Below are 27184 nucleotides of genomic sequence, written 5' to 3'. Positions count from 1 at the left end.
GTTTAGGGCATGTTCCGTGCACCAAAAGGTTGTGGATTAGATCCCCGGTTCTCTCACATCAATGTTTCTCTTTCTCTCTCTCTCTCTCTCATTAGTAAACATGTCCTCAGGTAAGGACTTAAATATATATATTCATTCTTAACTTCTCTTGTTCTAGGAAATCAAGTTAGAAGTACTGAGGTTGTTTGAAGTGTCTTCTATTATAGCAGTTCCACTTGTATGCCTTCGTTTTATTTCAGTTCAGAGTAGTTAATAAGATACTATACAATGAAACCAAGGCCAGGCAATTCTTAAATTTATTGAAGAATTCTTAGGTGGAAGGGGAAAAATCACAGACTTAAACAACTGATGAAAGATAAAAGAACAACTGTGAATTATTACAAAAGTAATTTCTGAAATGTTTATTTTGAACCACTGCTGAAACAAAATTTTAGTGCATCCTAAAGTTCATAGTTCGGTAAATGAACATATTAAATTACTGAAAAGCAGAAAGAAGTTACTGTTATACAATATAAGATCTTAATATAGTAATTTAGCACAGTCAAATAAACAACTACAATTATTTAAAGCTGCTTTTTCTATATATCTGGTATATTAAATAAGAATGTGAATTACTTTTAACACTGCACAAATAACAGAAGATAGCAAATCCAGCAATATTAAACCTGATATTAAATAGTATTCAAACATTACAACAAAAATAAAACAATGAACGACTACAACTACAATTCTACCCTTGTAAAAGGAATGTACATGGATGGTAAAAAAAAAATAAATAAATAAAGTGACAAGCGTGACTAACACTGTATCTGCTTCTTCAGAGCAGAAATAGTGAGTAACTGCATACAGGGCCTTTTGCTACAAATGAGAAAAAAAATGTATTTCACTTTAGTACAATTTTATAATTCCCATTGAAGCTCTAACTCTTTTGTGCTAGTGACAGGTGGATAGGGTTTTAAAAGAAAGTATTTTATTTTCCTTACAGTTTGAGTATGGATGTGTCATTTTTTTAAAATTCGTTGGAAAGTTTCCATTGAAAAATATATAGTGTAAGCAATAGACTGATGGGAAATTGATAACATTTAATTGTGGAAGAATAATATTAGCTAAATAATTAACTAAGAAAACATCTGGGTCTGGACTCTGAAGATGACTCAAGTTTACCGCTGGGGAATGCGCACTAATGTCAACGTCATTGGGCAAACCACCTTTCGTTTCATACAGGGTGCATTTAGTAAGTAATCAAACTCTCTTATCAACAACATAAACCACTTATTTAAGCATAATGAAAGTATTGTTAATTAATTCATATAAAATATCTGAAAGGGTAAGTGAAACATTTTTCAAAGTATAAAGATGTCATCTCATATATTCACTGAGTGAATACTTTCAAAGGTTTTAGTCCATTACATTGTATCAAACCATCCAACAGAGATTGTAATTTTCTTCTATGATTTATAAATGAATCATTTCTTTTGTATAAATCTGTACATATTTTCAAAATCAACATTACTAATACTAAAAATTTATATTTAACTTGAGAAAAGAAGACTATGAAAGACTTGCCACATTTCAATCTAAAATAATGTTCTAAAAACCCCTTATCAGAGGCCTCATTCACTTTCTTTCCACAGATCCTTCAATGGCTCTAAATGTGATAAAGAAAATTCAACTCAATGCACATCACAATTTTAACAGTTCTGAATAAGCTATTTCATAAGAGCCAAAATCTACAGAATGACATTAATACAATATTATAATATAAATAGGTCAAGTAGATTTATATTAAAATAAGACAGAGTTGTCTTCAAAAAACAGAGCTGTTCTGAAGACTGAGCAATCAAAGGGATCTAGAATGTCTTTGGAAAAATCACAAAGTGCCTTCAAAGAAAGTAAATTTAGACTGTACTTGATAAAAATACTGCTCTAAACACAAATGTTTTCTAAGTAAGGAGGCTTCTTTTCACATCTGCCAATACTTAACATTTTCTCTATGCCCCTGCACTGAACTGATACAAGTGTGGACTTCCCTATGATTACTACTAGGCATGCCAATACCTAATGACTGGGCTGACATAAGTGGAGGCTAACTAAGAGAACTCAGAAAACAGCACAGCTCCATAAAACTGCAAAGGAGAAAAGGAGCTGAGGAAAATCTTACCTCAAAATGACTACTGCCACAAGAAATAAACATAAACATTTTCAAGCACAAAATTTTACAGAAGTAATATATTGTCACTTTAGGTTAAAAGAAATTCAGAACTCAGTTTGCTGTTAATCAAACCCATACATACACTGGAGTTTCTAAACACAATGACAGTTATACATTTGTAAAAATTCAATCCAAACTTAATCAGTTAACACATGTTATAATTAACAACACAGCTCCTAACATTTAAAAACCCAGTCCAGTGCTGCTGTATGTCAAAGTTCCAAGAAGCTAAAGACAGAAACAATTTTGGTTATATAACTTCCTGCATTTCTCCACCTTAAAAAATACTTAAAGAAACTCGAGGAACTTTTATTTTCAAGGCCTGCTCTTTATCTTAAATTGAGAAAAACCAAAGCTTGCAATATAACTTCAAAATATTTCTCTACCGTAATTATTAATTAAAATTAATGTTAAGTACCCTTATTTCTTGTCCCATGGCAGGTGCTATTGCTTCTATACTATGTGCAGTTTCCAAAAGAGTTAGTGCTCAGAAAAAAAAAATGTATTAAAGCAAAACCAAAGCCCCCAGAAAAAAGTGATTTACTCTGGATCACAAAATCCACTCATAGAAGAATCAAAAATTCACACATGCACACCCTCAACCAAGACACAATCTTGATCCTCTAGTCAAATCAACTTGCAGTTTCTAAAGCCAAAGCAGTAGGAAATGTAGAGCCAAAAGGATGTCAGAGGTTTACAAAATAGTGCAGATTTTATCACAGGAGGATCCTTTTTTTCCCCTAGAAGAAAACTTATCCTTGCTCAAGTGGAGAGGTTTTCAAAAATTCAAGAGTGAAAATCATTATTGGGCTTCTCTAAATGCATTTCCCTATTAACATTAATTTTTTTAATTTCAACATATTTTTCAACTTTATTTTAATTTATAGGATAAGTTGGGGACCCAATAGTCAAAAAAATAAATAAAATTTTTTTGCTGCACAATCTTTACAAACATATTATTTTAAAGCACCTTTTTAATATCAATGGTGAGTTTCTAACCAAGAAAATATTAAAATAAAAGAGGGCACAAACCACTAGCAAGGTTAAAGTATTCCTTTACACACACTCACACACTCTCTCTCTCTCTCTCTCTCACACACACACACACACACACACACACACACACATACACACACACATACACACACTCCCTTTCCTGCCAGAACAATTAGAAATAATGTACTTTGATGAAAGGCTGAGAAACTATCATTTACAGTATTATCAGAAACCTAAAATACGAATGTTCCTAAGGAATTAAATAATTTGAGGGATTCAAAAACCTACCAATAGCTGAGCTTTCAAAATAAAATTGACTTAAAAATAAGTTCAAAATTACCAAAAAAAAATCAGCTCCAATGCTATTTTTTTAATGTCAAATTAGTTATTAATAGGATACCACTTGTTTACAAAAGAGCAAATTCTATTATAACTCTTTACCCCTGGAACCTATCCTTAGCCACCTCAGTGCAGTTTCTAGCAGCACAGTTTGGATGTAAAAAGAATGACATCAATGTCCCTGAAAACCTCACAGTTATACCTTCCTTCAAATACCTTCTTAGGGTTTTAACATATTACACATGTGTATAGAAGAATGAAGATAATATTTGAACAGAGATTACAAAAGTATGAATTATATACAATATGTGACGACCCATGAGCATAAAAAGCTATATTTACTTTCCCTCAGTTCACTTTAAATGTTAATATTCACTATTCAAATTTTATCCTATGCGTCTTTATCTGTTTCTTCTTCTCCTAAAACAAATAATAAACATATACTGGCTTGGAATTTGTTCTATGCGCTTTCCAAGAGCCAATCATACAGTGACTTGCATTTCTCCTCACTGGAAGTCTTTTCCACCACCTCATAGTAGTTAAGCACAGCCTGCAGGAGGTCTCCCACTTTCCATCCTTTTTCTTGTAATTGTTTTGAAAGCTAATAAGACAGAAAGATATGTCAAACATTAGCCAAAAATAATTTTATAGCAATAAAGTTTTCATTTATATTAACATCAGCGAAATCTAAGAATCCTGCTGTTTGTAATAAAATACTGTTTCCCAGTTATAACAAAGTTTCCTCCTTAACCACCACTTTACCAAATTAAACATTTTCCTTTCCTGCCCTTTATAAACACATCTCCTCCACAGATGACACTTTGGCATTGCTGGAGACAGAACTCCAATAACCTCACCACGCGAATATCCTGTGTGGGAGTATAGTGCCACATTTCTACAGGAAATTCTTAACCTAACTAAATACATCTGCCACACCCTCTAGTAGAAACATAAAATAATAAAGACAATGTCAAGCTTAATAAAAGGATGTGGATTTTCCTTCCACAACATATAGTGTGGTGTGTGTTTTTGGAATACACACTGTAACCTCAAAGGAAACATGGTTTTCTAAGTTAAGAAATGTTAATGTTTAAAAAAAAACAACACCAAAAGTAAAATATTGTGGTATCATTTCACAATACAGTATATGATGTTGTATACCTGAAACTAATATAATATTATATAGCAATTATACCGCAATTAAAAAAAAAAACGTAAGTAGCTCTGGCCGGGTGTCTCTGATGCTTGGAGCGTCATTATGTACACCAAAAGGTTAAGGGTTAAATTCCCAGTCAGGATGCATATGGGAGGCAACCAATGGATGTTTTCCCCTTTCTCTCTTTCATTCACTCTCTTCCTCTTGCTCTCTTGATTAAAATCAACAAACATACAATCTAATGAGGATTTTAAAAAAGTTAATACATACAGGTTTAAATTAAACTATCATCACCAATCAGAACATCTTCACTCATTTTTTTTTTCTATTTAGTTCTGTAAAAACTATTGATACTTTAATTTCTGTAAATATGCTTAGCCTTTTGAAAAATAGCTTTTGAATTATACCTCAATAAAAATATAATTCACATACCACACAATTCACTCTTTTAAAAGTTACCAGTTGATGGTTTTTAGTATTATTCACTGAGTTGAATGTAACTATCACCACAACCAATATGAGGACATTTTATCACACCACAAGGAAAGTCCTACACATTGGTAATCACTTCCCATTTCTCCCAACCCTCAAAATTCTTTAGAGTTGAGAGGGTTGGGAGAAACTAATCTACTTTCTGTCTCTATTTGTCTATTTTAGCCATTCTATGTAATAGAGGGAACATGCTAATTGACCATCGTGCCCTCACAAAATGGCGGTACCTACAGCCAATAAGGAAGGAATGTATTGGGTCGGCAGCTAAGTAATTGCGGGTTTCACACATATATGCTTCAGTTGAATTTTTAGGTTTGCAGACGTAGTACAAATGTAAAACACATTTTGTTATTTGATAGTTGGCTATTCAGCTGTTAATCAGTAAAAAAAGTTTTTTGATCTGTTTTATAGTTTTCGTTTGGCGTTCGTTGAAAAATGGAAAATCAAAAGGAACATTTTCGTCATATTTTGCTTTTTTATTTCCGCAAAGGGAAAACGCATCGCAAGCTCATAAAAAGTTATGTGCTGTTTATGGTGACGAAGCCTTAAAAGAACGGCAGTGTCAAAATTGGTTTGCCAAATTTCGTTCTGGTGATTTTTCACTCAAAGATGAAAAACGCTCTGTTCGTCCAGTTGAAGTTGATGACGCCCTAATCAAAGCAATAATCAATTCAGACTGTCACAGTACAACACGTGAGATTGCAGAGAAGCTTCATGTATCACATACATGCATTGAAAATCACTTAAAACAACTTGGCTATGTTCAAAAACTCGATACATGGGTTCCTCACGAACTGAAAGAATCACAGTTAACGCAACGCATTAGCAGCTGCGATTTGCTAAAGAAACGTAATGAAAATGATCCATTTTTAAAACGACTGATAACTGGCGATGAAAAATGGGTTGCTTACAACAATATCAAGTGGAAAAGATCGTGGAGCAGGCCAGGTGAACCAACTCAAACAATATCAAAAGCTGATATTCATCAAAAGAAGGTTTTGTTATCAGTTTGGTGGGATTACAAAGGAATTGTCTACTTTGAACTCTTACCACCCAACCGAACGATCAATTCTGATGTCTACATTGAACAACTAACGAAATTAAACAATGCAATCGAAGAAAAGCGGCCCGAATTGACAAATCGAAAAGGTGTTGTATTCCATCATGACAATGCAAGGCCACACACATCTTTGGTCACTCGGCAAAAATTAATGGAGCTTGGTTGGGATGTTTTGCCACATCCACCATATAGTCCTGACCTTGCACCATCTGATTACTTTTTGTTTCAATCTTTACAAAACTCCTTGAATGGTAAAAATTTCAATAATGATGATGATGTCAAATCGTACCTGATTCAGTTTTTTGCTAATAAAAACCAGAAGTTTTTTGAACGTGGGATTATGATGCTGCCTGAAATATGGCAAAAGGTCATTGATCAAAATGGGCAATACATTACAGAATAAAGTTATTTAGTTCCATGAAAAAATTGTCTTTGATTTTCTTTAAAAAATCCGCCATTACTTAGTTGCCGACCCAATACTAATTGACTGCCATGCCCTCAAATATGGTGGCACCCACAGTCACAAGACGGCAGTGCCCAGTCATGGCAGCACGGCCGGGTCTGCCCTCAGGTGGGTCCGGCCGCTCCGCACACCTGGCTCCAGAGTCCCCCAGTCCCGTCAGCCCCCTAGCCGCCCAGGGCTGGCCCAAGGCACAGGCAAGCTTCAGATGGCGGCAACTCAGCCTGAGGCTCAGGTAACCAGGGCTGACCGAGGCTTGCACTGCTGGCAGTGGCAGCAGCAGAGTTGTGATGGGGGCGTAGCCTTTCCCTGATTGCTGGGTAGCCTTCCACCCCTGAGGGCTCCTGGACTGTGAAAGGGGCAGGCAGGACTGAGGGACGCCCCTGTCATCAGTGCATGAATTTTCATGCACTGGGCCTCTAGCTTCATATAAATGATATCATTTACATGAAATTATTTATATCACATAATCTATTATGACCAGCTTCTTTCACTTAGCACAATAATTTCAAGGTTCCTCCATGGTGTAGCATGTATCCACTTCATTGCTTTTTATTGATGGATTATGTTCCATTGCATGGATATGCCATATTTTATTTACCCATTCATTAGTTAATAGACACTGTTGATCCATTATGAATAATGTTGCAATGGACAACATACATATACTTAGGAATGGAATTGCTGCATTATACAATAATGCTATGCTTAACTTTTTTTTTCTTTTCTTTAACTTTTTGAGGAACTGGCAGAATATTTTCTGAGGTTACATGGGGACAAGGTCCCTTAACTCAAGCGCTATCACACTCAACTCTGCTGCTGGCCTTTCTTAGCCCATCTAAGACTAAATGACTTGAAAATGTTTGCTCCCTAAGGTCATTTCTAACACTTTTCTTACCCATCCTTTCTCCCTGACAGTTTATTTCCTGAGCATCGCTTTGTCTTATTTTTTCCTTTGCCCAAAAACAGAGATCTAAACTGGAAAAACAAAACAAAACCAAAATATCTAAGTAAAAACAAACAACAACAAAAAACCCAGTATTTTTTCAAAATATCTTTTTCACATACTTCTTCCAACAATACTTTTGTAAATTCTGAACCAGGAATCACAAGAAACTTTTTTATTATTGTGCAATTTTCATTGGTTATTCATTAGACTATTCTATACCTTACAATTAAATTAAACCAAAGTTCTGATAAGAAACATTCTGAGCCAAAAACCTTAAGAATCTAAACTGGAAAAAAACGTTTTTTTAAATAAAAATACAGATGTTTATTATAATAACATACCATTATATTTCTTTAGCAAATATGCTCATTATTTTTTGGATACTTGAGATAAAAGAGCTGTGGTAATAATTCCAAATGCTGGTTTGTGCAGTAAACTGAAAATCTTGACTAACAAAGTGCTTGGTATACAGTACGTTCTCAATAAAAATATCCTATTAGTACATCAAATCTGAATGTTTTATTAGAACCTTATTAAACAGGTCCATTGTCCCTTATTAGAATTTAAACTTCTATTGACTTTTGATTTTGCTAGCTCCTCACACTAATGAAACTGGATTAACAGAGAAAGAGACAAATCAAGTAATAGGCACAATTATAAATCAATTTAATACAAACTCAATCTTTTCATAGAAACACCTGAAATGTTTATTAATGGCACCTAACTTTGAGAACTTAGGATATACCAGGCACTAGACTAAGCATTTTTTATGGTATTATATTGAATCCTCACAAACCTCTGTACATTCTATACTCACTTACACAGTGCAGATAAGAAATTGATGAACTTGCCCAAGGTTACATGTACGCTAGAGAGTAGCAGGGCTGATATATGAGCCCAACTATCAGACTCTACGGCCTATACATTTAATCTACTATCAATGAGTTATCTTATTAGATCAACCAGTTGACACAAAAACATGATGTACTAAATGTATAATATCCTCACAGCCACCCTGTAAGGCAGATACTTACTTGTATAAACTCCTTCTTTGCAGAGTCATGAAAAGAAAGTTCTGCAACTTCAGCCTCAGAGGCCACGAGCCACTGAAGAATAATTCTTAGTTGAGGGTCTACTGTGCATGGTTCCATGTTAATATTCGTTATTAGCAGAGTCTTTCCATCTTGCCCCAAACCTAATATTTAAATTTAAACAATATAAAGTGAAATGCATCAATTCAACTCTCAATACTCTTAGTTTCCAAGGGTATGTAAATAATTGCCCCCTCTTAAGATTCCAATGAATGCTTTGGAAAAATTCATCCTTTCTTAACCATACCAAAGCATCAATTAAAATGTTTCTTTGAAAGGGCAAAATAATATAAAACAAAGGGATAGCTTTGATCACCTACTGATAGCACAATACTAAAGTAACCCACATGCCATCATTTGTGTCAAAATATGATCCACAGGTAAAGGGAGAGAAAATGAAACTATAAAGCAAGATTACAATCAAAATACAAATGAAACACACAAATAAAAACCTCAACTAAACACATTAAATGGACTTTAAGAAAGCTTTCTGAACTAAGAGAAATAGCAGCAGCAACTACTTATATAGCATACATTGAAGTATTATTCTAAGTTGTTTAGATATGCAAAGTCCTATAATCCAAAACCACCTATGATGTAGAAACACTATTGTCATCGCCACTTTACAGGTAAGGTATCAGAGGCAGAGAGAGACCCAGAGTCTCAGAGTCAGGAAGTGGCTGAGGAAGGATATGAACACAGGCAATCTGGCTCCATACTCTTAATGGAAAAATGTTATATACAACTACTTTAATCCCAAAAGCAAGACAAGGGAATTTTCTGGCACACTGCTATTATAAATAAAATATTGCTCTCAGGTTTTGTTTTTTTTTTATATGTTTTCACCCTGGCCAGGCGGTTCAGTTGGTTGGAGCATCTTCCTGTGCAACAATAAGGTTATGGGTTTGATTCCCAGTCAGGCACATATCTAGGTTGCAGGTTCAAACCCTGGTCAGGGCACATATGAGGCAACTGGCTGATGTTTCTTTCTCATTGATGTCTCTCTCTATCCCCCTCCCTTTTTCCTTTCTCTCTAGAATCAATGAAAATCATATCTCTGGATAAGGATTTAAAAAGTAAATTAAAACTAAAGTAAAAAAAAAAAAAATATTCTCAGGTGATTAAAAAATAAAATAAAATTGTGTTTTCAACATAAAGTAGGATGAATCTCTATTGAATGTAAAAGTAATGATTTAGCACTCATGCTTAAGTTAGGATGGCTGGAAAATAAGCAGTGCTAAAACACGGGCCCTGCCACACAAAAGGTGAATAGTAAGGCCTGCTGGCAGACATGGTACCAAATTGTACCAGTAAGGGAAATTTGTTGGTTAATGTCCCTTATTCATTTTTATAGTTTTATAGTTTGCATTATAGACCACCACTAATTATTTTTAGGATATGTGTAGGTCCCTAATTTTTTCATTTAAAAAGCTAGGCTGACCCTAGTCAGTTTGATCAGTGGTTAGAGTGTTGGCCTGTGAATTGAAGGGTTGTGGGTTCGATTCAGGTTAAGGGCATGTACCTCAGTTGCAGACTTGATCCTGGTCCAAGTAGGGGCATGTACAAGAGACAACCAATTGGTATGTCTCTTTCACATCAATATTTCTCTCTCTCTTCTCTTATGCTCCCTTCTACTCTCTCTAAACATCAATGGAAAATTTACCTTAGATTAACTTAAAAAAATAATAAAAAAATTAAAAAGCTGGTCCACATTATTCTCTTAAAATAAATGTACTGTTTTGCCCTCCTTTCTTACCACTGACTTTAAATTAAAAAGGGGTTTTGGTACATTATCGTATTAAATATTGCCTCTGGGCCATTTTGTAATTTCTGCAGAGGTGATGAGGTTGGAAGCTGTCACCCCAAGGCTTCTCTGTACTATTGGCTTTTTCAGTTCAGGACTCCTGATTGCCTCACCTATGAGTGACCTTTGTCTTTAGAGAAGGAACTAAACACAGTGAAAAGGGACTGACATCCTAAACTACAAACCAACAAAAAAAATGTAAGGGTTGTTTCCTAAGAATTTCCATAATTTTGAATATTTCTATAAATCTATATGAATCTATCTCCTAATTTACCAATTTCTAATTTAAAAATTTTTTAAGTTGGCTACAATCCTATCTAATAAAAGAGAAACATGTTAATCGACTGTACCTCTGCTATGCCCACAAGCCATGCCCACCAGCCAATCAGGGTTGAGTAAGCAAATTAACCCAATAAATTTGGTGGCAGCCATGGAGCTGGAGCCAGCAGGAGGCTTGGGTTTCCCCTGGCAATGGAGGAAGCCAAACTTCCTGCCAGCCCTGGCCTGCCCTGGCCTCCCCTCAAGGCTGCACTACAAAGTTTCAATTATATAATAAATCAAAGATACCAGGGCCTCCACTTGGGTTGCCGGGGGGCATGGCTGTCCTGCAAACTACCACAGGCTCCTTGCCCAGGCTGCCCCACGCCCTAAAGGAACCCCCACCCTGATCTGGGACACCCTTCAGGGTAAACCAGCTGGCCCCCACCTATGCACCAGGTCTCTATCCTATCTAATAAAAGAGTAACATGCAGATTGACCATCACTGCAACACACAATATGGTTGCCCCCATGTGGTCAAAGATCCTGCCCCTATGTGGACACAAGATGGCCACCACAAGATGGCCAACAGAGGGGGGGGGGGCAGTTGGGAGGGACCAGGCCTGCAAAGGAGGGCAGTTGAGGGTAAACAAGCCTGCAGGGGAGGGCAGTTGGGGGCGATCAGGCCAGCAGGGGAGGAAAATTGGGGGCAATCAGGCCTGCGGGGAAGAGCAGTTGCAGGGGGGAGGGGGAGCCAGGCCTGCAAGGAAGAGCAGTTGGGGGGGGGGGGGGGGAGGTCCCAGGCCTGCAGGGGAGGGCAGTTAGAGGCAATCAGGCTGGCAGGGGAGCAGTTAGGCATCAATCAGGATGGCAGGGGAGTGGTTAGGGGGGTGATCAGGCTGGCAGCAGAAGTGGTTAGGGGCAATCAGGAAGGCAGGCAGGCGAGCAGTTGGGAGCCAGCAGTCCTGGATTGTGAAAGGGGTCCCAGATTGGAGAAGATGCAGGCTGGGCTGAGGGACAATCCCACCCACCCCCGCCCCCATGCACGAATTTTGTGCACTGGGCCTCTAGTCTAAATACAATAAAAATTCAGCTTCGCCGTAAGCTGGTTTGGCTCAGTAGATAGAGCATTGGCCTACAGACTGAAGGGTCCCAGGATCAATTCCAGTCAAAGACACATGCCCAGGTTGTGGGCTCGATCTGCAGTGGGGCATACAGGAGACAGCCTATCAATGATTTTCTCATCACTGATATTTCTATCACTCTCTTCCCTCTCACTTCCTCTCTGAAATTAATAAATATTTATACATTTTAAAAACATTCAGCTTCAACACGAACCATTTTTAGATTCACTCAGTCTAATATATTTGAATTAGGGGTTACAAATCATAGTCCAGAATTCCGTAACCAATTGTATCTGATATTAACATATTCAGAACTATGTCCATTAAAGAAAGAATTGAGTATTTTCTTCAAATACATGTATGTGAGTATAGGACTAGAATCTGGGCAGAAATGTAAAGAGGGAATATGATTTATGTGAGATTATCATTAAACACTAATTCTAGAAGTTATTTGTTTGGAAGGAAAGAATTATGACATAAGCTATAGTTATAATAAATAATATCCTCTGAGTAAGGAATTTATATTTTGAAAAAGATCATTATATAGTTGATCATAAATTTCCCTTACAAGTAACTGAATCATTCTTTTAAAGCAACTCAGTCTTTATATCAATGGGTATTTGATTCGTTTAGCAATAAAATAATACAAATTGCTCAACAAAAGGCCTGACATTGGCCGAAACTGGTTTGGCTCAGTGGATAGAGTGTCAGCCTGCAGACTGAAAGGTCCCAGGTTCGATTCTGGTATAGGGTATGTACCTGGGTTGCAGGCACATCCCCAGTAGGGGGTGTGCAGGAGGCAGCTGATTAATGTTTCTCTCTCATCGATGTTTCTAACTCTCTATCCCTCTCCCTTCCTCTCTGTAAAAAATAAATAAAATATATTAAAAAAAAAAAAAAAAAAAAAGGCCTGACATTGGATAAATTAACTTAAGAATACCCTGATTTATAACGTAAATTAGAGGCCCAATGCATGAAAATCATGCAAGAATGGGCCTTCCTTCTTCTGGCTGCCAGCACCGCCTTTTCACTCTGCCCAGAGCCGCCTTCCTGCCTTCCCATGCTGCCCAGAGGCCCAGAGCGGCTGGGGCGGTACAAGTGTCCCCTCCCCCCACAAGCTGCTCAGCACTGTGTATGCAAATTAACCCACCACTTTATTGGGTTGATTTACATACTCACTCCTGATTGGCTGGTGGGTGTTGCAAAGGTACTGTCAATTTGCATCTTACTGTTATTAGTGTAGATACCCTTATTTGTAATGGCCCATAGCCTAACTGACGTACTGCACAAAATCAAGAATTAAAGACTCTTCTAGAGAAGCTTATAGAAAAGCATGGCCCTGCCACTGTGGCTCAGTGGTTGAGTGTCAACCTATGAACAAGAGGTCATAGTTAGACTCCTAATCTGGGTGCACACCTGGTTATGGGCTCCATCCCCAGTAAGAGAAGATGCAGGAGGTAGCTGATCAATGAATCTCTCTCATCATCCCTCTCTGAAATCATTAAAAATATATTAAAAATAAAACAAAACATGCAAACACTTTGAAAAACAAATTGTCAATTACCTTCTATGTCATCTTCATGCTCTTCGTCTTTATCATCTGGCCCATCACTTTTCAAATAAAAGAACAGAAGCAGTCAAAACAAAAAAGCTTTAATAATGGTATTAAAACCAATTCTTGAAATGTGGTAAAGAATGAATGTTACAATATGATGTATGGTATTTAAAAAGGGGAGAAATGACAATAAAAAAGGAAGCTTTGCTTCTCACACCATTTCATGTTAAAATATGAATTGCAAATGATGCCTAGATAAAATTTCATAACCTAGAAGTTCTACCTGACCATGATATATAGAGCACCAAATAATTTCATAATAAAATTTAAAATAATTTGAAGCCAAAATATTCTACTAATTTGGTTTTAAATAACACAGCATTTGAATATAGAATGCCACAAATAATTATTTATTAATGTTTCTGCTGATGCCATTTATATATTTGCATAGTTAGAACACATTTTTCTTATGTATGAAATAAAACTATATACAAAAACAAACAAAAAACAAAACAAAACCAAAGGAAAACAAAAAACAAAAAACCAGAAATTCTGTAGGAAGCAAGCTCTTTTTAATGAAATAATAATTGGTAGAATGAAAAATAGCAAGCAGAGCAATACATGCATAAAAGTAATACATTTTGCAATTAGATGTCAATCATATCTTAGCATAGTAGAATGTTTTCATTAGATGTAATTTATCAAGCAGAATCATGTCAAAAAATAGGAGGAAAGCAGCTTGATACATATTGGCATTGTAACCCACATTGTTTTAAGAATATGACATCATGCATTAGTGGTGAAAGACTCATCAGTTTTTAAGTTTCTGGACTGGACCAACCTTTCTGATGTTGGAAAGGATAAATTGTCCTCATACAAATCTCCTTCTAAACCAAGACTGCTCCAGCTACTGCTGTTACCATTACTGCCAGAGGAAGAAAAGAACAGAGCTGAACTAGAAAATGAATAGTAAAGACAATCGTGGTTTTCCTTGGAACAGCTTTGCTCAAGTGATAACTGTGGCTGTTTTGAAACTGCCACAAGGGAGTGCAGCATCCACAGGGGTCCAGAGGCCCACTCTGCTACTGTAAAAGGTAACTGACAGCTTCAGAGATCTGGACATTTTCCTACTTGTCCTCAAGAGATCAAAAAATTATTCTAAATGTATATTTATTTTACAGATTGTGACAACAAAATATCTTTAAAGACAGCAAATGAATGCATGAAGTTTTACAATTAAATTAAGTATATGTCAAGTTTTAAAAGCTAATACTCTTCAGTTTGGAATAAGTTTAAAAAAATAAAAAAACACATGTTAACATTCTCTCAGGTCTTTAGATAGTGCAAACAGTGATAGACTTGAGGGGTGAGGGAGTAGTCGCTGAAACATAGTCCTAAGAGACCTTTTCAGCTACTTAGCAAAAACAAGTTTTCTTATTATGTCATTATCTTCATTTCATATATTACATATAATTCAGTAGGTGGCAAATAACGTACATTTTATTCAGAATATTGACTGACCAAGGCTTATTCAAGCATTTCACTTGTCTGGTTGGCCAGTCACTAATGCCAAACAGATAACAACTTATACTAAACCAATCAAAAGAAGAAAGCAACTATATTCTAAAACTGCAGCAAAACAATAAAAAACAAAAAGCAACTGTGTTCAGAAACAAAACTAAATTCAATCTTTCAGGTTAACACCTAAACATGCAATTTTTAAAAATTCTTATCATTAAAATAATTAGTAAGCACATTAGTTTGCAGTGAAAGCAGCTATATTTCCCCATATTAGGCTAGGCAATTATAAAAGTTAATATTTACATAAACCGAAGTTTTGGTTTTAAAAATGAATTAACATTAAATAATTTCACAGGCATCAGTAAATGTTGACAAAGTTGCTAGAAAAAGGAAGATTATTTAAAAGTTCTAAGTAGTTTCCAAGCAATCACGAATAATTTACATATCCATGTTTACTCTACCATTAACAAATCGTGACAAACTATAACGTATTAGAGAATAAAAGTTACAACAGAGCAGTAGCTTTTTACATATATTCAAACAAACATAGCTCTATCATAAAACTATTAAAACCAGAATCTTGCCCATGTAGTCTGTCCAACAAACCAAAACTGAGAAAATATAGAAATAGTGATCAGAGAGCTACTAGCCAGAGAAATTAATGATCTCAAACACTGTATTTACTTCTATTAACAGAATGATTATCTACACACAAAAATGTACAAACTTCTTACCCATACACTAATGATTCCCCCATTTAATAAAATCAATCATCTAAGTATTAGATAAACATGAAAATACCAGCTAAAATATTGTCCAACTCCCTCTATTTAACCTCTATCTTCCCCAATCCATGTTGTCCCTTGAAGTAAAGATTTGAAGTCAGTTATTTACAAAATGCCACTTAAAACTAGGATGACCATGTATTTTTTACCTCACCGGGGCACTTCTGAAAATAAAATAATTACACCAGAACTTAAGTAAGCCAGGACTGTCCCGAGCAAACTGGGAGGAATTATCATCCTATGTTAACCACACATAAAACAACTTCATTTCTTCCCTTAAAAGTCTTTTCATTTCATTCCTAAAGACTGTTCTGCTTCCACCATTTTCTTTTATGTCTTTTCATGTTTCCTATGTTAAAGACAGGCATTTGCAAACCACTGGTAGTCAGGATAAAACATTCTTTACTGTGGCTTTCAGCCACATCTCAAAAGTTACCGGTATCTAAAAAATTTTAGCAAGTCAAGCCTCATCTCTTACATAAATCTATTACAACTTAACTTTTTTTTTTTTAATATATATATATATCTTTAATGATTTCAGAGAGGAAGGAGAGGGAAAGAGAGATTGAAACATCAGTGAGAGAACCACCATTCGGCTGTCTCCGGCATGTCCCCTAATACAAACCAGGCATGTGGCCCCAACCAGAACCGAACCTGGGACCCTTCAGTTCGCAGGCTGACACTATCCACTAAGCCAAACAAGCTAGGGCTACAACTTAACTTTTAAGAAATTCACAAACCAGTCCTGGCCAGTTTTTCTCAGTGGTTAAAGTGTCAGCCTATGCACCAAAGGGTTAAGGGTCCGATTCCCGGTCAAGGACTAGTACCTTGTACCTCGGTTGCAGGATTGATCTCAGAGTCCAGTGGGAGATCAAGCAGGAGGCAACCAATCAATGTGTCTCTCACGTCAATGTTTTTCTTTGTCTCTGTCTGTCTCCCTTCTTCCCTCTTTCCTCTCTTCCACTCAGTTTAAATATCAGTGCAGGGGAAGAAATTCACAAATTGCTGAAATACTTGAGATTCACTTACATAGACCAGTTCCCTTTCTGATCTAATAATTATACATTCCTCCTAAACACTTGTGAAATTTTGGGAAATTTTCTTTGTGCTGAACCTTAATGCCATAATAGTTCTTAAGACTGTGGTAGATTAAACTACAGAAGTTTTTCTGACAAAATGCTATCAAGCCAAACTTTCCCCGTCCTAAATTCAAATATTAATTTTCTGAACCAACTTGCTTTTATCCATATTAAATGTACTTATTTTAGTCTCAACCCAATTTGGTCTTTTTAAACCTTGATTCTGTTATTGGGATTATCTTTTATCCTAATTTTTAAAAATTTTTACTGAATGTATTGGAGTGACATTGGTTAATAAAATTATATTGGTTTCAATTGTACAAATCTATAATACATCATCTGTATTTTGTATTGTGTGTTCACCAAGTCAAGTCTTCTGTCACCATTCATCTCCCCTCTATCCTCTTCTACCTCCCCCTCTGGTAATCACCATATTGTTTTCTGTGTCTATGAAATGTTTTTTTTCCTTTGCTAATCCCTTTACCTTTTTCACCCAGCCTCCCAACAACCTTCCCTCTGATAGCTGTCAATCTGTTCTCTGTATCTATGAGTCTGTTTCTAGTTTGATTTGTTTTTTTTCTCCCATTGGATTCCACATATAAGTGAAATCATATGGTATTTGCCTTTCTCTGACTGGCTTATTTCACTTAGTATAATACTCCTAACACTTGTTGATGTACTGTTTTCATCTTCGTTTTAAGTCATTCAGAAATGAGCATTACTTATCACCAATAAAATAATGCCATATAGAACAGAACCAAGAACAGAGCATGGTAGATGTCTCCCTCTTTTCATCAAACTAGGTAACATACCACATAGAACTGTTCTACTGGCTACAATCCTCTTAATGCCACTAGCCTCTAACCCTAGTTTTCCCATTTTAACACTGGGATTTCCTAAGAAATGTCAACCCTCACTGAAACTCTAGAAGCCTATGTCTCTCAAAGATGAGAGAACATTTTAAGTGTTCATATTCTAGTCTAGATAAAGTTATAGAAAAGAGCCAAGTGATGATGTGTGATTATCACCCCCACTTCTTACTCCCAGTTTTCAAAACTGCTATTTTTGGGTCTACATTTTAATAAATATTGATAATTTACAACTATATTTTAAGAAACTATGATGAAACACTTTATAAAAATGCTAATAATTATTAGCTAATCCAAGCATCAAACAAAATACTCTGAAATGTTACGCTTTAACAAAGAATAGCCATTTCCTTTCTTCCGCTCCCTCATCCCCTCCTCTTACCTCCTGCTCCTGATTAAGTCCATTCCAAGGCCCTGTTCACCTAGAGCCTCACAGGGTCCTTTCCACATATGCCCAAAATTGGAAGTATGTATGCTGAGAATCCTCTCCACTCCCTAGACTCAGCTATTTATCATTTCCAACTTTCAATTAATGTGGATAAAGATTTTATGTAATTTTATTGGTTAGAAAATGCCTGAATTGAGTTATGCATATAAGAAACAACTGTATCACAATAAATAAAATATTCTATAACTTTGTTCAAAATAAAGTTAATTAAGAAAAGTTATATATGAGGCAGGTGCCTTCTGCTATACCATACAATTTATAATGAGTTTATGTATTTTCAGTCATTCGAGTATAAATGCTCTGGATAATTTTTTTCCTGAGTAGCAGGACAAGTAAGGAACCCTCCCCCGCAAAAAAAAAAAAAAAAAAAAAAAAAAAAAAAAAAAAAAAATACTATCTAAACTGTAATTTCCATAGAAATTACAGGCCATTTTTATGTCCTTTATACAATAGATAACTGTCCTTTTTCCTATCCTCTAAAACAGCTATTTTTAACTGGTATGCCACAAGAATTTTTTTAAAAATGTAATACCTGACTATTTAGTCAGGGACACTGACCTCTTTTCCCTTAGACTGTCAAATTAAAAATTGACAACAGCCACACAACAATATTAGTACCTGTTTGGTGTGAATGAATCAAAAGTATACCTATTTTTTTTTTTGTCAGATTGGCAAAAAATATATTTTTTGGTGTGCTACAGAATTTTAGCAATTACTGTAAGTGTATCATGAGATGAAAAACGTTGAAAATCACTGCTCTACAGGGAAAAAAAAGTACTCTCTTTAAAAAAGTTTTTCCTCAAAACTTCATTAGAAGCCCAGGTAAAGCCAAAAGGGTATAAAATTAAATGTAGGCAACATTTTCAAATCAACTATTGGTATATCCAGAGAAAATTAGCTGGGCTAATTGTTATCCTATATAATAAATGCCTAATATGCAAATTGTCCCCTTGAGTGGGAGTTCGACCAGGAGTTTGACCAGTGCAACCAGGGGGCAGGGCCAGTGGAAGGGAGATGCCCCCGGCTGGCAGCCACTATGGACCCTACCCATGCAAGAATTTCGGGACTCTAGTATTTAATAAATGTTAAAAACCATTAGAAATATATTGCAAATAATAAAATACATTTTGAAAATAATGACAGATTCTCAAATTCAGAATTTTAAATAATATTTAATGTAAACTAATAGCTCACTTCAGAGGTCTGAGGATCTAAACTATGCAACTACATGTAAAATTTTAGTTACCTTTCACTTAGATGATGAAAACTGCTGCTTTCATCCTGATGCTCATCTTCAAAACTTAAATTGGACCAGCTACCAGTGCTGTCATCACCAATACTGAGATTCATCTGCTGGTTACCGAAAGACTCAGTTGACTTAAAGTCTTCTGTTTCTTTTGGACTAAAATAAATGAATGAATGAATGAATGAATGCCAAAAGCATCAGGTTCTGAACTATGTATACTAATAAAAGCTTAAGTGTTCCTCCCACGCGACGTCATCACAAGACGGCTGCCACAAGATGGCCATGCACACAGTGGAGGCGGGGCCCTGGGTCACTCTGGGTGGGAGTCCCATGGCTCCCCATTGCATGGAGGAGGCTGGTCCCAGCATCTCCGCCACCTCACACGGGAGGCAGATCAGGCCGACAGGGGAGGGCCATCGGGATGGCAGGGGAGGGCAAGTTGGGGACAATCAGGCCAGCAGGGGAGCAGTTAGGCATCAATCAGGCTGGCAGGGGAGCTATCAAGAGGCAATCAGGCTGGCAGGCAGAAGCAGTTAGGGTCAATCAGGCAGGCAGGCAGGTGAGCAGTTAGGAGCCAGCGGTACCAGATTGTGAGAGGGATGTCTGACTGCAGGATCAGGCCCAAACCAGCAGTTGAACATCCCCCAAGGGGTCCCATATTGGAGAGGGTGCAGGCCAGGCTAAGGGACAACCCTCCCCCACCATTGCACGAATTTCATGCACCGACCCTTAATCTATATATATAAAAAGCCAGCAACCAGAATGCCAGAATGACCGAAATGACTGGTTGCCATGATGCCCACAGTGGCCAACAAACAGGCCCAATCAAGGGGTGGGGCCAGCTGGCCAACCTCTTGTAGCTGCCCCTCCCCCTTCAGCCCCTTTCCCCAGCTGGCTCAGTCCCAATCGGGCCCAATTGGGGCATGCTGGCTGGCCAACCTCCTGCTGTCTCCTCTTCCCTACAGGCCCTGCCCCAATCTGCCCCTATTGGGGCCAAGCCGGCTGGACCCCACCCATGCACGAATTCGTCCACGGGGCCTTTAGTAAGACTATAATTCTTATAAATGATAAAGATAACAAAAACAAGAATGATATTCAGACCTAACCCCCTTTCACTGTGTCTGCTAACAAAGAGACTTAGCAGGGCAGCTGGTTACTTTCAGAGTTAAGTAAGTACTCACGAACACCCATCTATCACAAGTGCATCATTTAAATTCTTTTCAAAGCAGTTCATACTTTCAACTGGGAACTCTATGAAAGAGCACAAGTTCCTAAGTTTTCCAACTGCTTTGTAAGATAGTACTTTTATTTGTACAACAAAACAAAATAAAGCCCTTTATTTTGGCTTTAAAAACCAAAAAAGTAGTTCAAGTAATTCTAGTACTGTAAATCAAACTTAGAGTCAAACTAGTCAAATCTCTTTGAATTTGAGTGTGTATCATAAATCTAACCCCTTTCACTTTTTTTTTCAATGAAAATACATTCTCAAATTTTACTCTATCTTTTCACAAGGAAGGCCATTCACTGTTCAATTATTTCAACTGCCCAACTACATTTAATTCTCAACATAGCAGTCAAAGTGTATTTTAAACATAAAGAGGAAAAATGTTAGTCTTCTGATCAAAACCCATTAGTGGCTTCTCACCAGTCAAAATAAGCCAAATACTTATATAACCTAGAATGACAATCTCTCATAACCCATGCCTTATCTCCTACTACTCCCCTTGGCTCACTCACTTCAGCCACTCAAGCCTCTTTGCCGTTTCCTCAACATGCACAGTCCCACCCCTTTGTCTGGAACCCTCTTTCCACTGATTCTTATGTGACTTATTCTCTCTTCACCTTTGGCTCTTTGCTCAAATGTTACCATGCTGAAACCGGTTTGGCTCAGCGGTAGAGCGTCAGTCTGCGGACTGAAAGGTCCTAGGTTCAATTCTGGTCAGGGGCATATACATTGGTTGCGGGTACATCCCCAGTAGGGAGTGTGCAAGAGGCAGCTAGTCGATGTTTCTCATCGACGTTTCTAGCTCTCTATCTCTCTCCCTTCCTCTCTGTAAGAAAAATCAATAAAATATATTTTTTTTAAAAATGTTACCTTGTCAGGGTTACTTTTGCCTGCTACTTGTTCAAAACTGCAAACCAGCCCTACCTGCTGCCACATACTGCCACCACCAAAAACACTAACTCCCTTGCTTTAGTTTTCCTCCAAAGCACTTATTACCATGTACTACATATTTTACTTATTTTTTTTCACATTTTTAAAATCTTTTTACTGTAACGTGAAGTCCAAGTGAACACATATTTTTGCCTGTGTTACTCACCTTTGTTCCCCAGTGCCTAGAATAGGTCCTCAACTGCCCCCTCTTTGGGGCTATTCTCATTTTGTATTTAAAATATACTAACCAGAATTATATTGGGCATTTCTACAATCACTCTATAGTTTTAAACCATTCACATTTTAGTTGGGTAAATGGTTAATACCTTCCCTCAAAAGGCTGTTGTGGGATAATGAAGAGTGTATATCAAAGTAATGTGTAGGATATGAAACAATACATAAATGTAACAGAGAAAAACTGTTAATTTATGGCTAAAAAATAATCCTACCTTTCTGAACAGAATCTAAGACACAATATTATCAAGTTTAACTTTTTTAAATCATCACCCGAGGACATGTTTTCTTTGTTTTTGTTTTTTTTTTAATTTAGAGCGAGAAACATTGATGTGAGAGAGAAATAGCAGTCAGTTACTTCTTATACTTGCCCTGACTAGGGATGGAACCTGCAAACTGGGTGCCCTGCCTGGGAATCAAACCTGAAACCTTTCCAACTGAGCCACCCAGCCATGAATGATGGAGTTTAACTTTTCATTTTATCATAAGACCCAAAAGAAACTTGAAACTTACCTACTAACAGCATGTTCAACATTCACGATAGCTGATGTCATTATTTCTGTAGTAAGGCTTTCAGCAAAGCTAACACCATCTTGTCCAATTCCACTATCAGCTGCCAAACTGGTATTGCTCAGCTCTCTCTCTGCTTTTTCAATAGCTTCAGCAACTATCTTCTCAGCAAGCACTGTCTTCTTATCAAGATCAACATGAATTTGAGGAACATCAAGGTGAAAAATTCTAGATTTCTGATAAATGTTGCTAAATTTTAAATTAGAACCTGGCTTACTATGAGCAAGTGAATCCTGTCTGAAAGAATGTTGAGGTGAATTTCCACTGCAGTCATGGAGTTCTTTCTCATCACAATATCTGCAAGCTTGATTTACAAGAGGTGACAACTTTTCTGCATAAGTGATCCTATCTGCTGCTTTTCTGGTCTCAGACACTTGGTAAACTGTGGATCCTAAACTGAGTTCTAAAGTGTCATCCGCTACTTTTTTAGCATACTGTTCTATGGCTTGAACAACATTCTCTTCATATGCATTTAAGCTGCTTGCACTGTGGTAAAATCTGTGATTTTGTGGGGAAGGTTGAAGAAACTTAGGAAATTCTGGCTCAATGTGAGACTCATTATCTTCATCACATCCAGACTTTTCATAAAGGCAAGAATCTGTTGAGGATTTTGGCAAGCCAATTGCAGACAATGTAAGCTCTTTTTTAACATCTCTGGTTATGCTGTAAGCAAGAGAAGTTGAAAAACTATACAGTTCAGAGCATTTACTTCTGTGTGTATCCCCTGTCCATTCACAAGTTTGATTTTTACAGCGGTAACCTCCATTTCTTTTACTTTGTCTTTTATCTACTTCTTGGTGGTGTTTATTTAAGAACATTAAGAGTTCATTGTTGGCTTTCACCTGTGAGTTTTGCAAGAGAAACATTTTTGAGTTGCACTTCATTGTTGCGGTCTTAGCTGCTTCTTTCAATCCCGATTTGACAGACCGATAAGCAAGTCTGTTGGCGTACTGATCCATTATTAACTCACTATTACCACCTTCCTGTTTTAGTATTTGGATAATGTGACCTGCATATTCATCTGTCACACTTTCACAGCTGGGATATTTATATGAAAGACCTGGCATACAAGAACTTGGTGGTAATGAAAGAATAAATGGATCAACTTCTCTTGGATGTGCTACAGTCTCAATATTCAACTTCTCTTCTGATCTATGATCTTGGTCACCATCACTATAACTACTTTTCTTCTGCCTGGAAAGCATACAACTTCTAACTTTTGCTATTTTCTCAGCTTCTGTAATGACTTCTGCTGCCATATCACTTGCAAAATTGCATAATGCTTGTAAATTTTCATCTGCGTGATTTAACAAAGTAGGTGATACACTTCTTCGATTCTGCACATTTAAGCAAGGGCTTTTAATCTTGGGTTCTTGAATTATTTTATTATCTAAATGGGAAGCTGCCATTTCAGTTGCAAGAGAAATGATGTGTGAAGCTAATGCTTCGGCAAACTGAGCTTTCTTCTCCAAGTGCTCTGCCTTCACATCCATTTCTGGATGCTCTTCACCTTCACTACTTTCAACTTCTTCTGAAAGGGATCTCATGAGTTTCAACATGAACTCTTCTTTTTCAATAGTATTTTGTTCATTTTCAGACAAACTACCAACAGATGAGTAGTGAGGTGTAGAAGGTGGTGTAGCAGGTGCAAATTCTTTTGCTAATTCCCCCTTTAGCTTTTTGGTTAACTTCTTGATATCCCATTCAGAACTAGCCTGGGATGGTACTAGAGGAGTTGATGGAGGAGTATCAGGTATTATATTTCCATCTCTGATTTTCTGTTTATCTTCCACATGCAAACCATCTGCATATGTAAGCACTGCAGATGAGAAAGTTTGTGAATGGGGATAAGGGCTTTCTTGCCCAAAAGACAAGGGCACAGGTGCCATATTATTCAAATTATACTTTTTCACTGATTTGTCCTTAGCAGCTTCCTTCAAATCAGGTTTCTGACCTGCCATAGTAGAACAACATGGTAGTGGCTCTAAAGAAAATCCATGAGCTATAGAATCTTTACATTCTGGAACACAATCCTTTCCTACTAAAAGTGAACAGTGAGCTAAGTGATCTTGAGCATCAAGAGATCTGGGAAACTTTTCCCAGATCAACTGTGACTCTTCTCCAGCAACAGGCAAGCCTTCCCTGTTTACCATATTTTTATCCACATTGGAGATCACTGATTTGTTTTTCTCTATAGAATGCTTAATAACAGATTTAGATAGACGATCAACAAACATGTCCTTATTGCTAGCTTCACTCTGTTGCAGGGTCACTTGATCATTGTGGAAAGGGTTTTTTTCCTTTACTGTTTTAGTTAAACAATCTGTGTGCTCATCAACTGTTTTTGTAACTTTGAATGATGTCACTGACTCTAAAGTTTCATTTACTATAGAATGCACCAGTGCTGTAGAAAAGTTGCTAATAACAACGGGATCACTTGTTAATTTTGAAGAGCTTTGCATTTCAACATCATTAGTTGGTTTAAAATCATTCTCGTTACCTAGACTGTGTTCTGAAGGTAAACAAATATTTCTGAGACAAGCTACCTCCTCTTCATTGTTTTTTGTGGAAAAACCTGCTTCAATAGAATCACCACTCAAATTACTATCACCAGATGACACATGAGTCTTTGCCTGATATATATTAGATGAAAAGTGATATGGAATAAGGGCACTTCCAGCCAGGGGCACTGGTATAGAAGTAACAATTCCAGAAGTACAAAATAAGGCCTGCTGTACAGTGTATTTATATTCTGGCATTGGTTTTGCCACAACTGCTTGACTATTAAAAATGGGACATGTGGAGGTCTGTGTCCATGGCACAGTATTTTCTGCACTCACATACTTTATGTTATCTGTAGAAATACTAACTGCTGCCTTTGTTGTAAAAATCACATCAACTTGTGATAGCTCAATGAATGCTTCCTGCATTACAGATTCAGACAAATCTTTTGCATACGACTTCACTACTTTGTCTTCATAGTCAAATGAATACTTTGGAGATGCAGGTGTTGGAGGAGATGAAAACTGACACACTTCCATGATACCTTCAAAAATAAGCTCTTCGGCAAGATCTGCAGCAAATCCAGCAACTATGTTTGTAAATATCTGCTTCTTTACATACTGTAAATCTTTTAAAGCATTTGATAACGCTTCACTCACCAAAAAATTAGCCAGACCACTAATAGCACGCTCTTGCAGTGAAAATGCACGCTGCCTTTTCAGTTCATTAAATGCCATCTGAAAAACCGATGATGTTAATTTGATGGCTAAATGGCACAATGCATTGGTACATGAAGAGACTCCTTTCTGCAAGTCTTTAAATGCACTGCCAAAACTTTTTTCCACAAGATCTGCTGCAAATTTTTGAATGCTATCTCTCATCATTAAGGGTTTATTTTTAGATTTATTTTGATCAAGGTTTCCACTCTTAAGAGCAATGGTTTCATTTTCTCCCTTGTTAACACTATTAATGTTTGATATTGCATTAGTATGTTGAGTATGAAGGACCGAGCCCAGTACTTCACATGTAATTCTATTGGCATAATCTTCGTAAGTGTAATAAATAGAATCATGATTTTCATGAATCCTATCTCCACCAATATCTGTTTGGCAAAAACATTCAGTAAGTGTACAGCCTCCAAGAGGACTAAAAGCAGAGGACCGAATGGGGCTAAACAAGCCACTGTCTTCCCCAGATGCCTTCACAGGACGAGGAGAATCTGGAGCATCACTCAGGTTGCTGTAAGGGGATTCTGGTTTACGAGGTGTTGGCTTTCGAACATTAGCTGGGAGAGCTGGACAATCAAACTTGAATTTTTGAGGATTCATAGTAGTAGTTACAGAAGATTTGTCATGTTTGTGCCCTTTCTTTTTCAATATCTTCTCTTTTATAGAATCTTTTAGAAATGGACAAGAAGTCTCTACAGTTTGTTCCAGTTCATCAAACTGATCAAAACTATCGAAAAATTCACTTACTTCTGAGTCTGAGTCCTCTATATCATCTTTCATTACAGGAATTTTTGGTAACTCAAGTTTGGCTTTTAAACTTTTTTGATATCCTTCTTCATCTAAGAAAATAACTGGACTTGGACTTGAGCATTCTGATTCAGATGAATATGCAGGAGGAGAAGAAAAAAACGTTTTCTGCACGTCGCGACCTTTATCTGAAGCATTAGATGACCTATAGAAACTCCTTTGGATCCAAGGCTCAGAAATTGATGTTGTGACTAAACTTTTCACAGGTTGTTCTTTATGTCCCAGAACATTTATTAAGGAAGTTGAAGGTTTAGCCAATGACTTCTGCCGCCCAGAGCTAACCAGAATCCTTAAATCATGGGTTTCTAACTGGTGACCAGAAGTAGTCTGTGAGGCAGCATCACAGTGGCTCTTTAGTGCAGTATCGTTTACTCCTATTGGAAAAGAATAAAATTATCAGGTTATTCTTGAACAGAATTTTTTTTTTTAATTTAAATCAATGGGAATAGACTTTCAGCATAAAATATTTTTTTGTAACATGTCTCTTCTAAATTATGTAAACATATTCATCCCAAATCATTCTCAAAAGCAAATACATCTTTTACTAAAATAATTTAATTTTACCCCATACTTGAGAATACACAGAATGCTTAGTATGCTGTCACGTTTTAGAAACACAAATACAGTGAGTGACTCTGCCAGTTAACTCCTCTCAAGTTTGACCCTAAGCATGTTCCAAATCCTTATGATAAGGTAAACAGTACTAACAAAATAAGAACAGAAATAGCAAAACTAAAAACCAGG

General features: G+C 36.8%; 1 protein-coding gene across 3 annotated transcripts in view; it reads right to left on the bottom strand.

Annotated features, from left to right (window-relative positions):
• Positions 1 to 278: 278 nt before the first annotated feature.
• AKAP11 (A-kinase anchoring protein 11) overlaps positions 279 to 27184 on the bottom strand; it is a 57018-nt gene continuing 30112 nt past the window's right edge. For 2 of the 3 annotated variants that reach the window (XM_084876528.1, XM_084876527.1), the window contains exons 7-12: positions 22347 to 26814; positions 19445 to 19600; positions 14338 to 14421; positions 13506 to 13552; positions 8699 to 8859; positions 279 to 4148 (exon numbers count right to left, since the gene is read on the bottom strand). In XM_084876528.1, the coding sequence (XP_084732654.1) occupies positions 4008 to 4148; positions 8699 to 8859; positions 13506 to 13552; positions 14338 to 14421; positions 19445 to 19600; positions 22347 to 26814 (5057 nt within the window). In that variant the 3' untranslated portion in view covers positions 279 to 4007. The remainder of the gene's footprint in view (positions 4149 to 8698; positions 8860 to 13505; positions 13553 to 14337; positions 14422 to 19444; positions 19601 to 22346; positions 26815 to 27184) is intronic. The other variant, XM_084876529.1, reaches the window with a different exon arrangement.

Source organism: Pipistrellus hanaki, assembly GCF_964339955.1.
Source record: "Pipistrellus hanaki genome assembly, chromosome: 3".
In the NCBI taxonomy this organism is placed as follows: Eukaryota; Metazoa; Chordata; class Mammalia; order Chiroptera; family Vespertilionidae; genus Pipistrellus; species Pipistrellus hanaki.
This window is presented reverse-complemented; position numbering and strand designations above follow the sequence as displayed.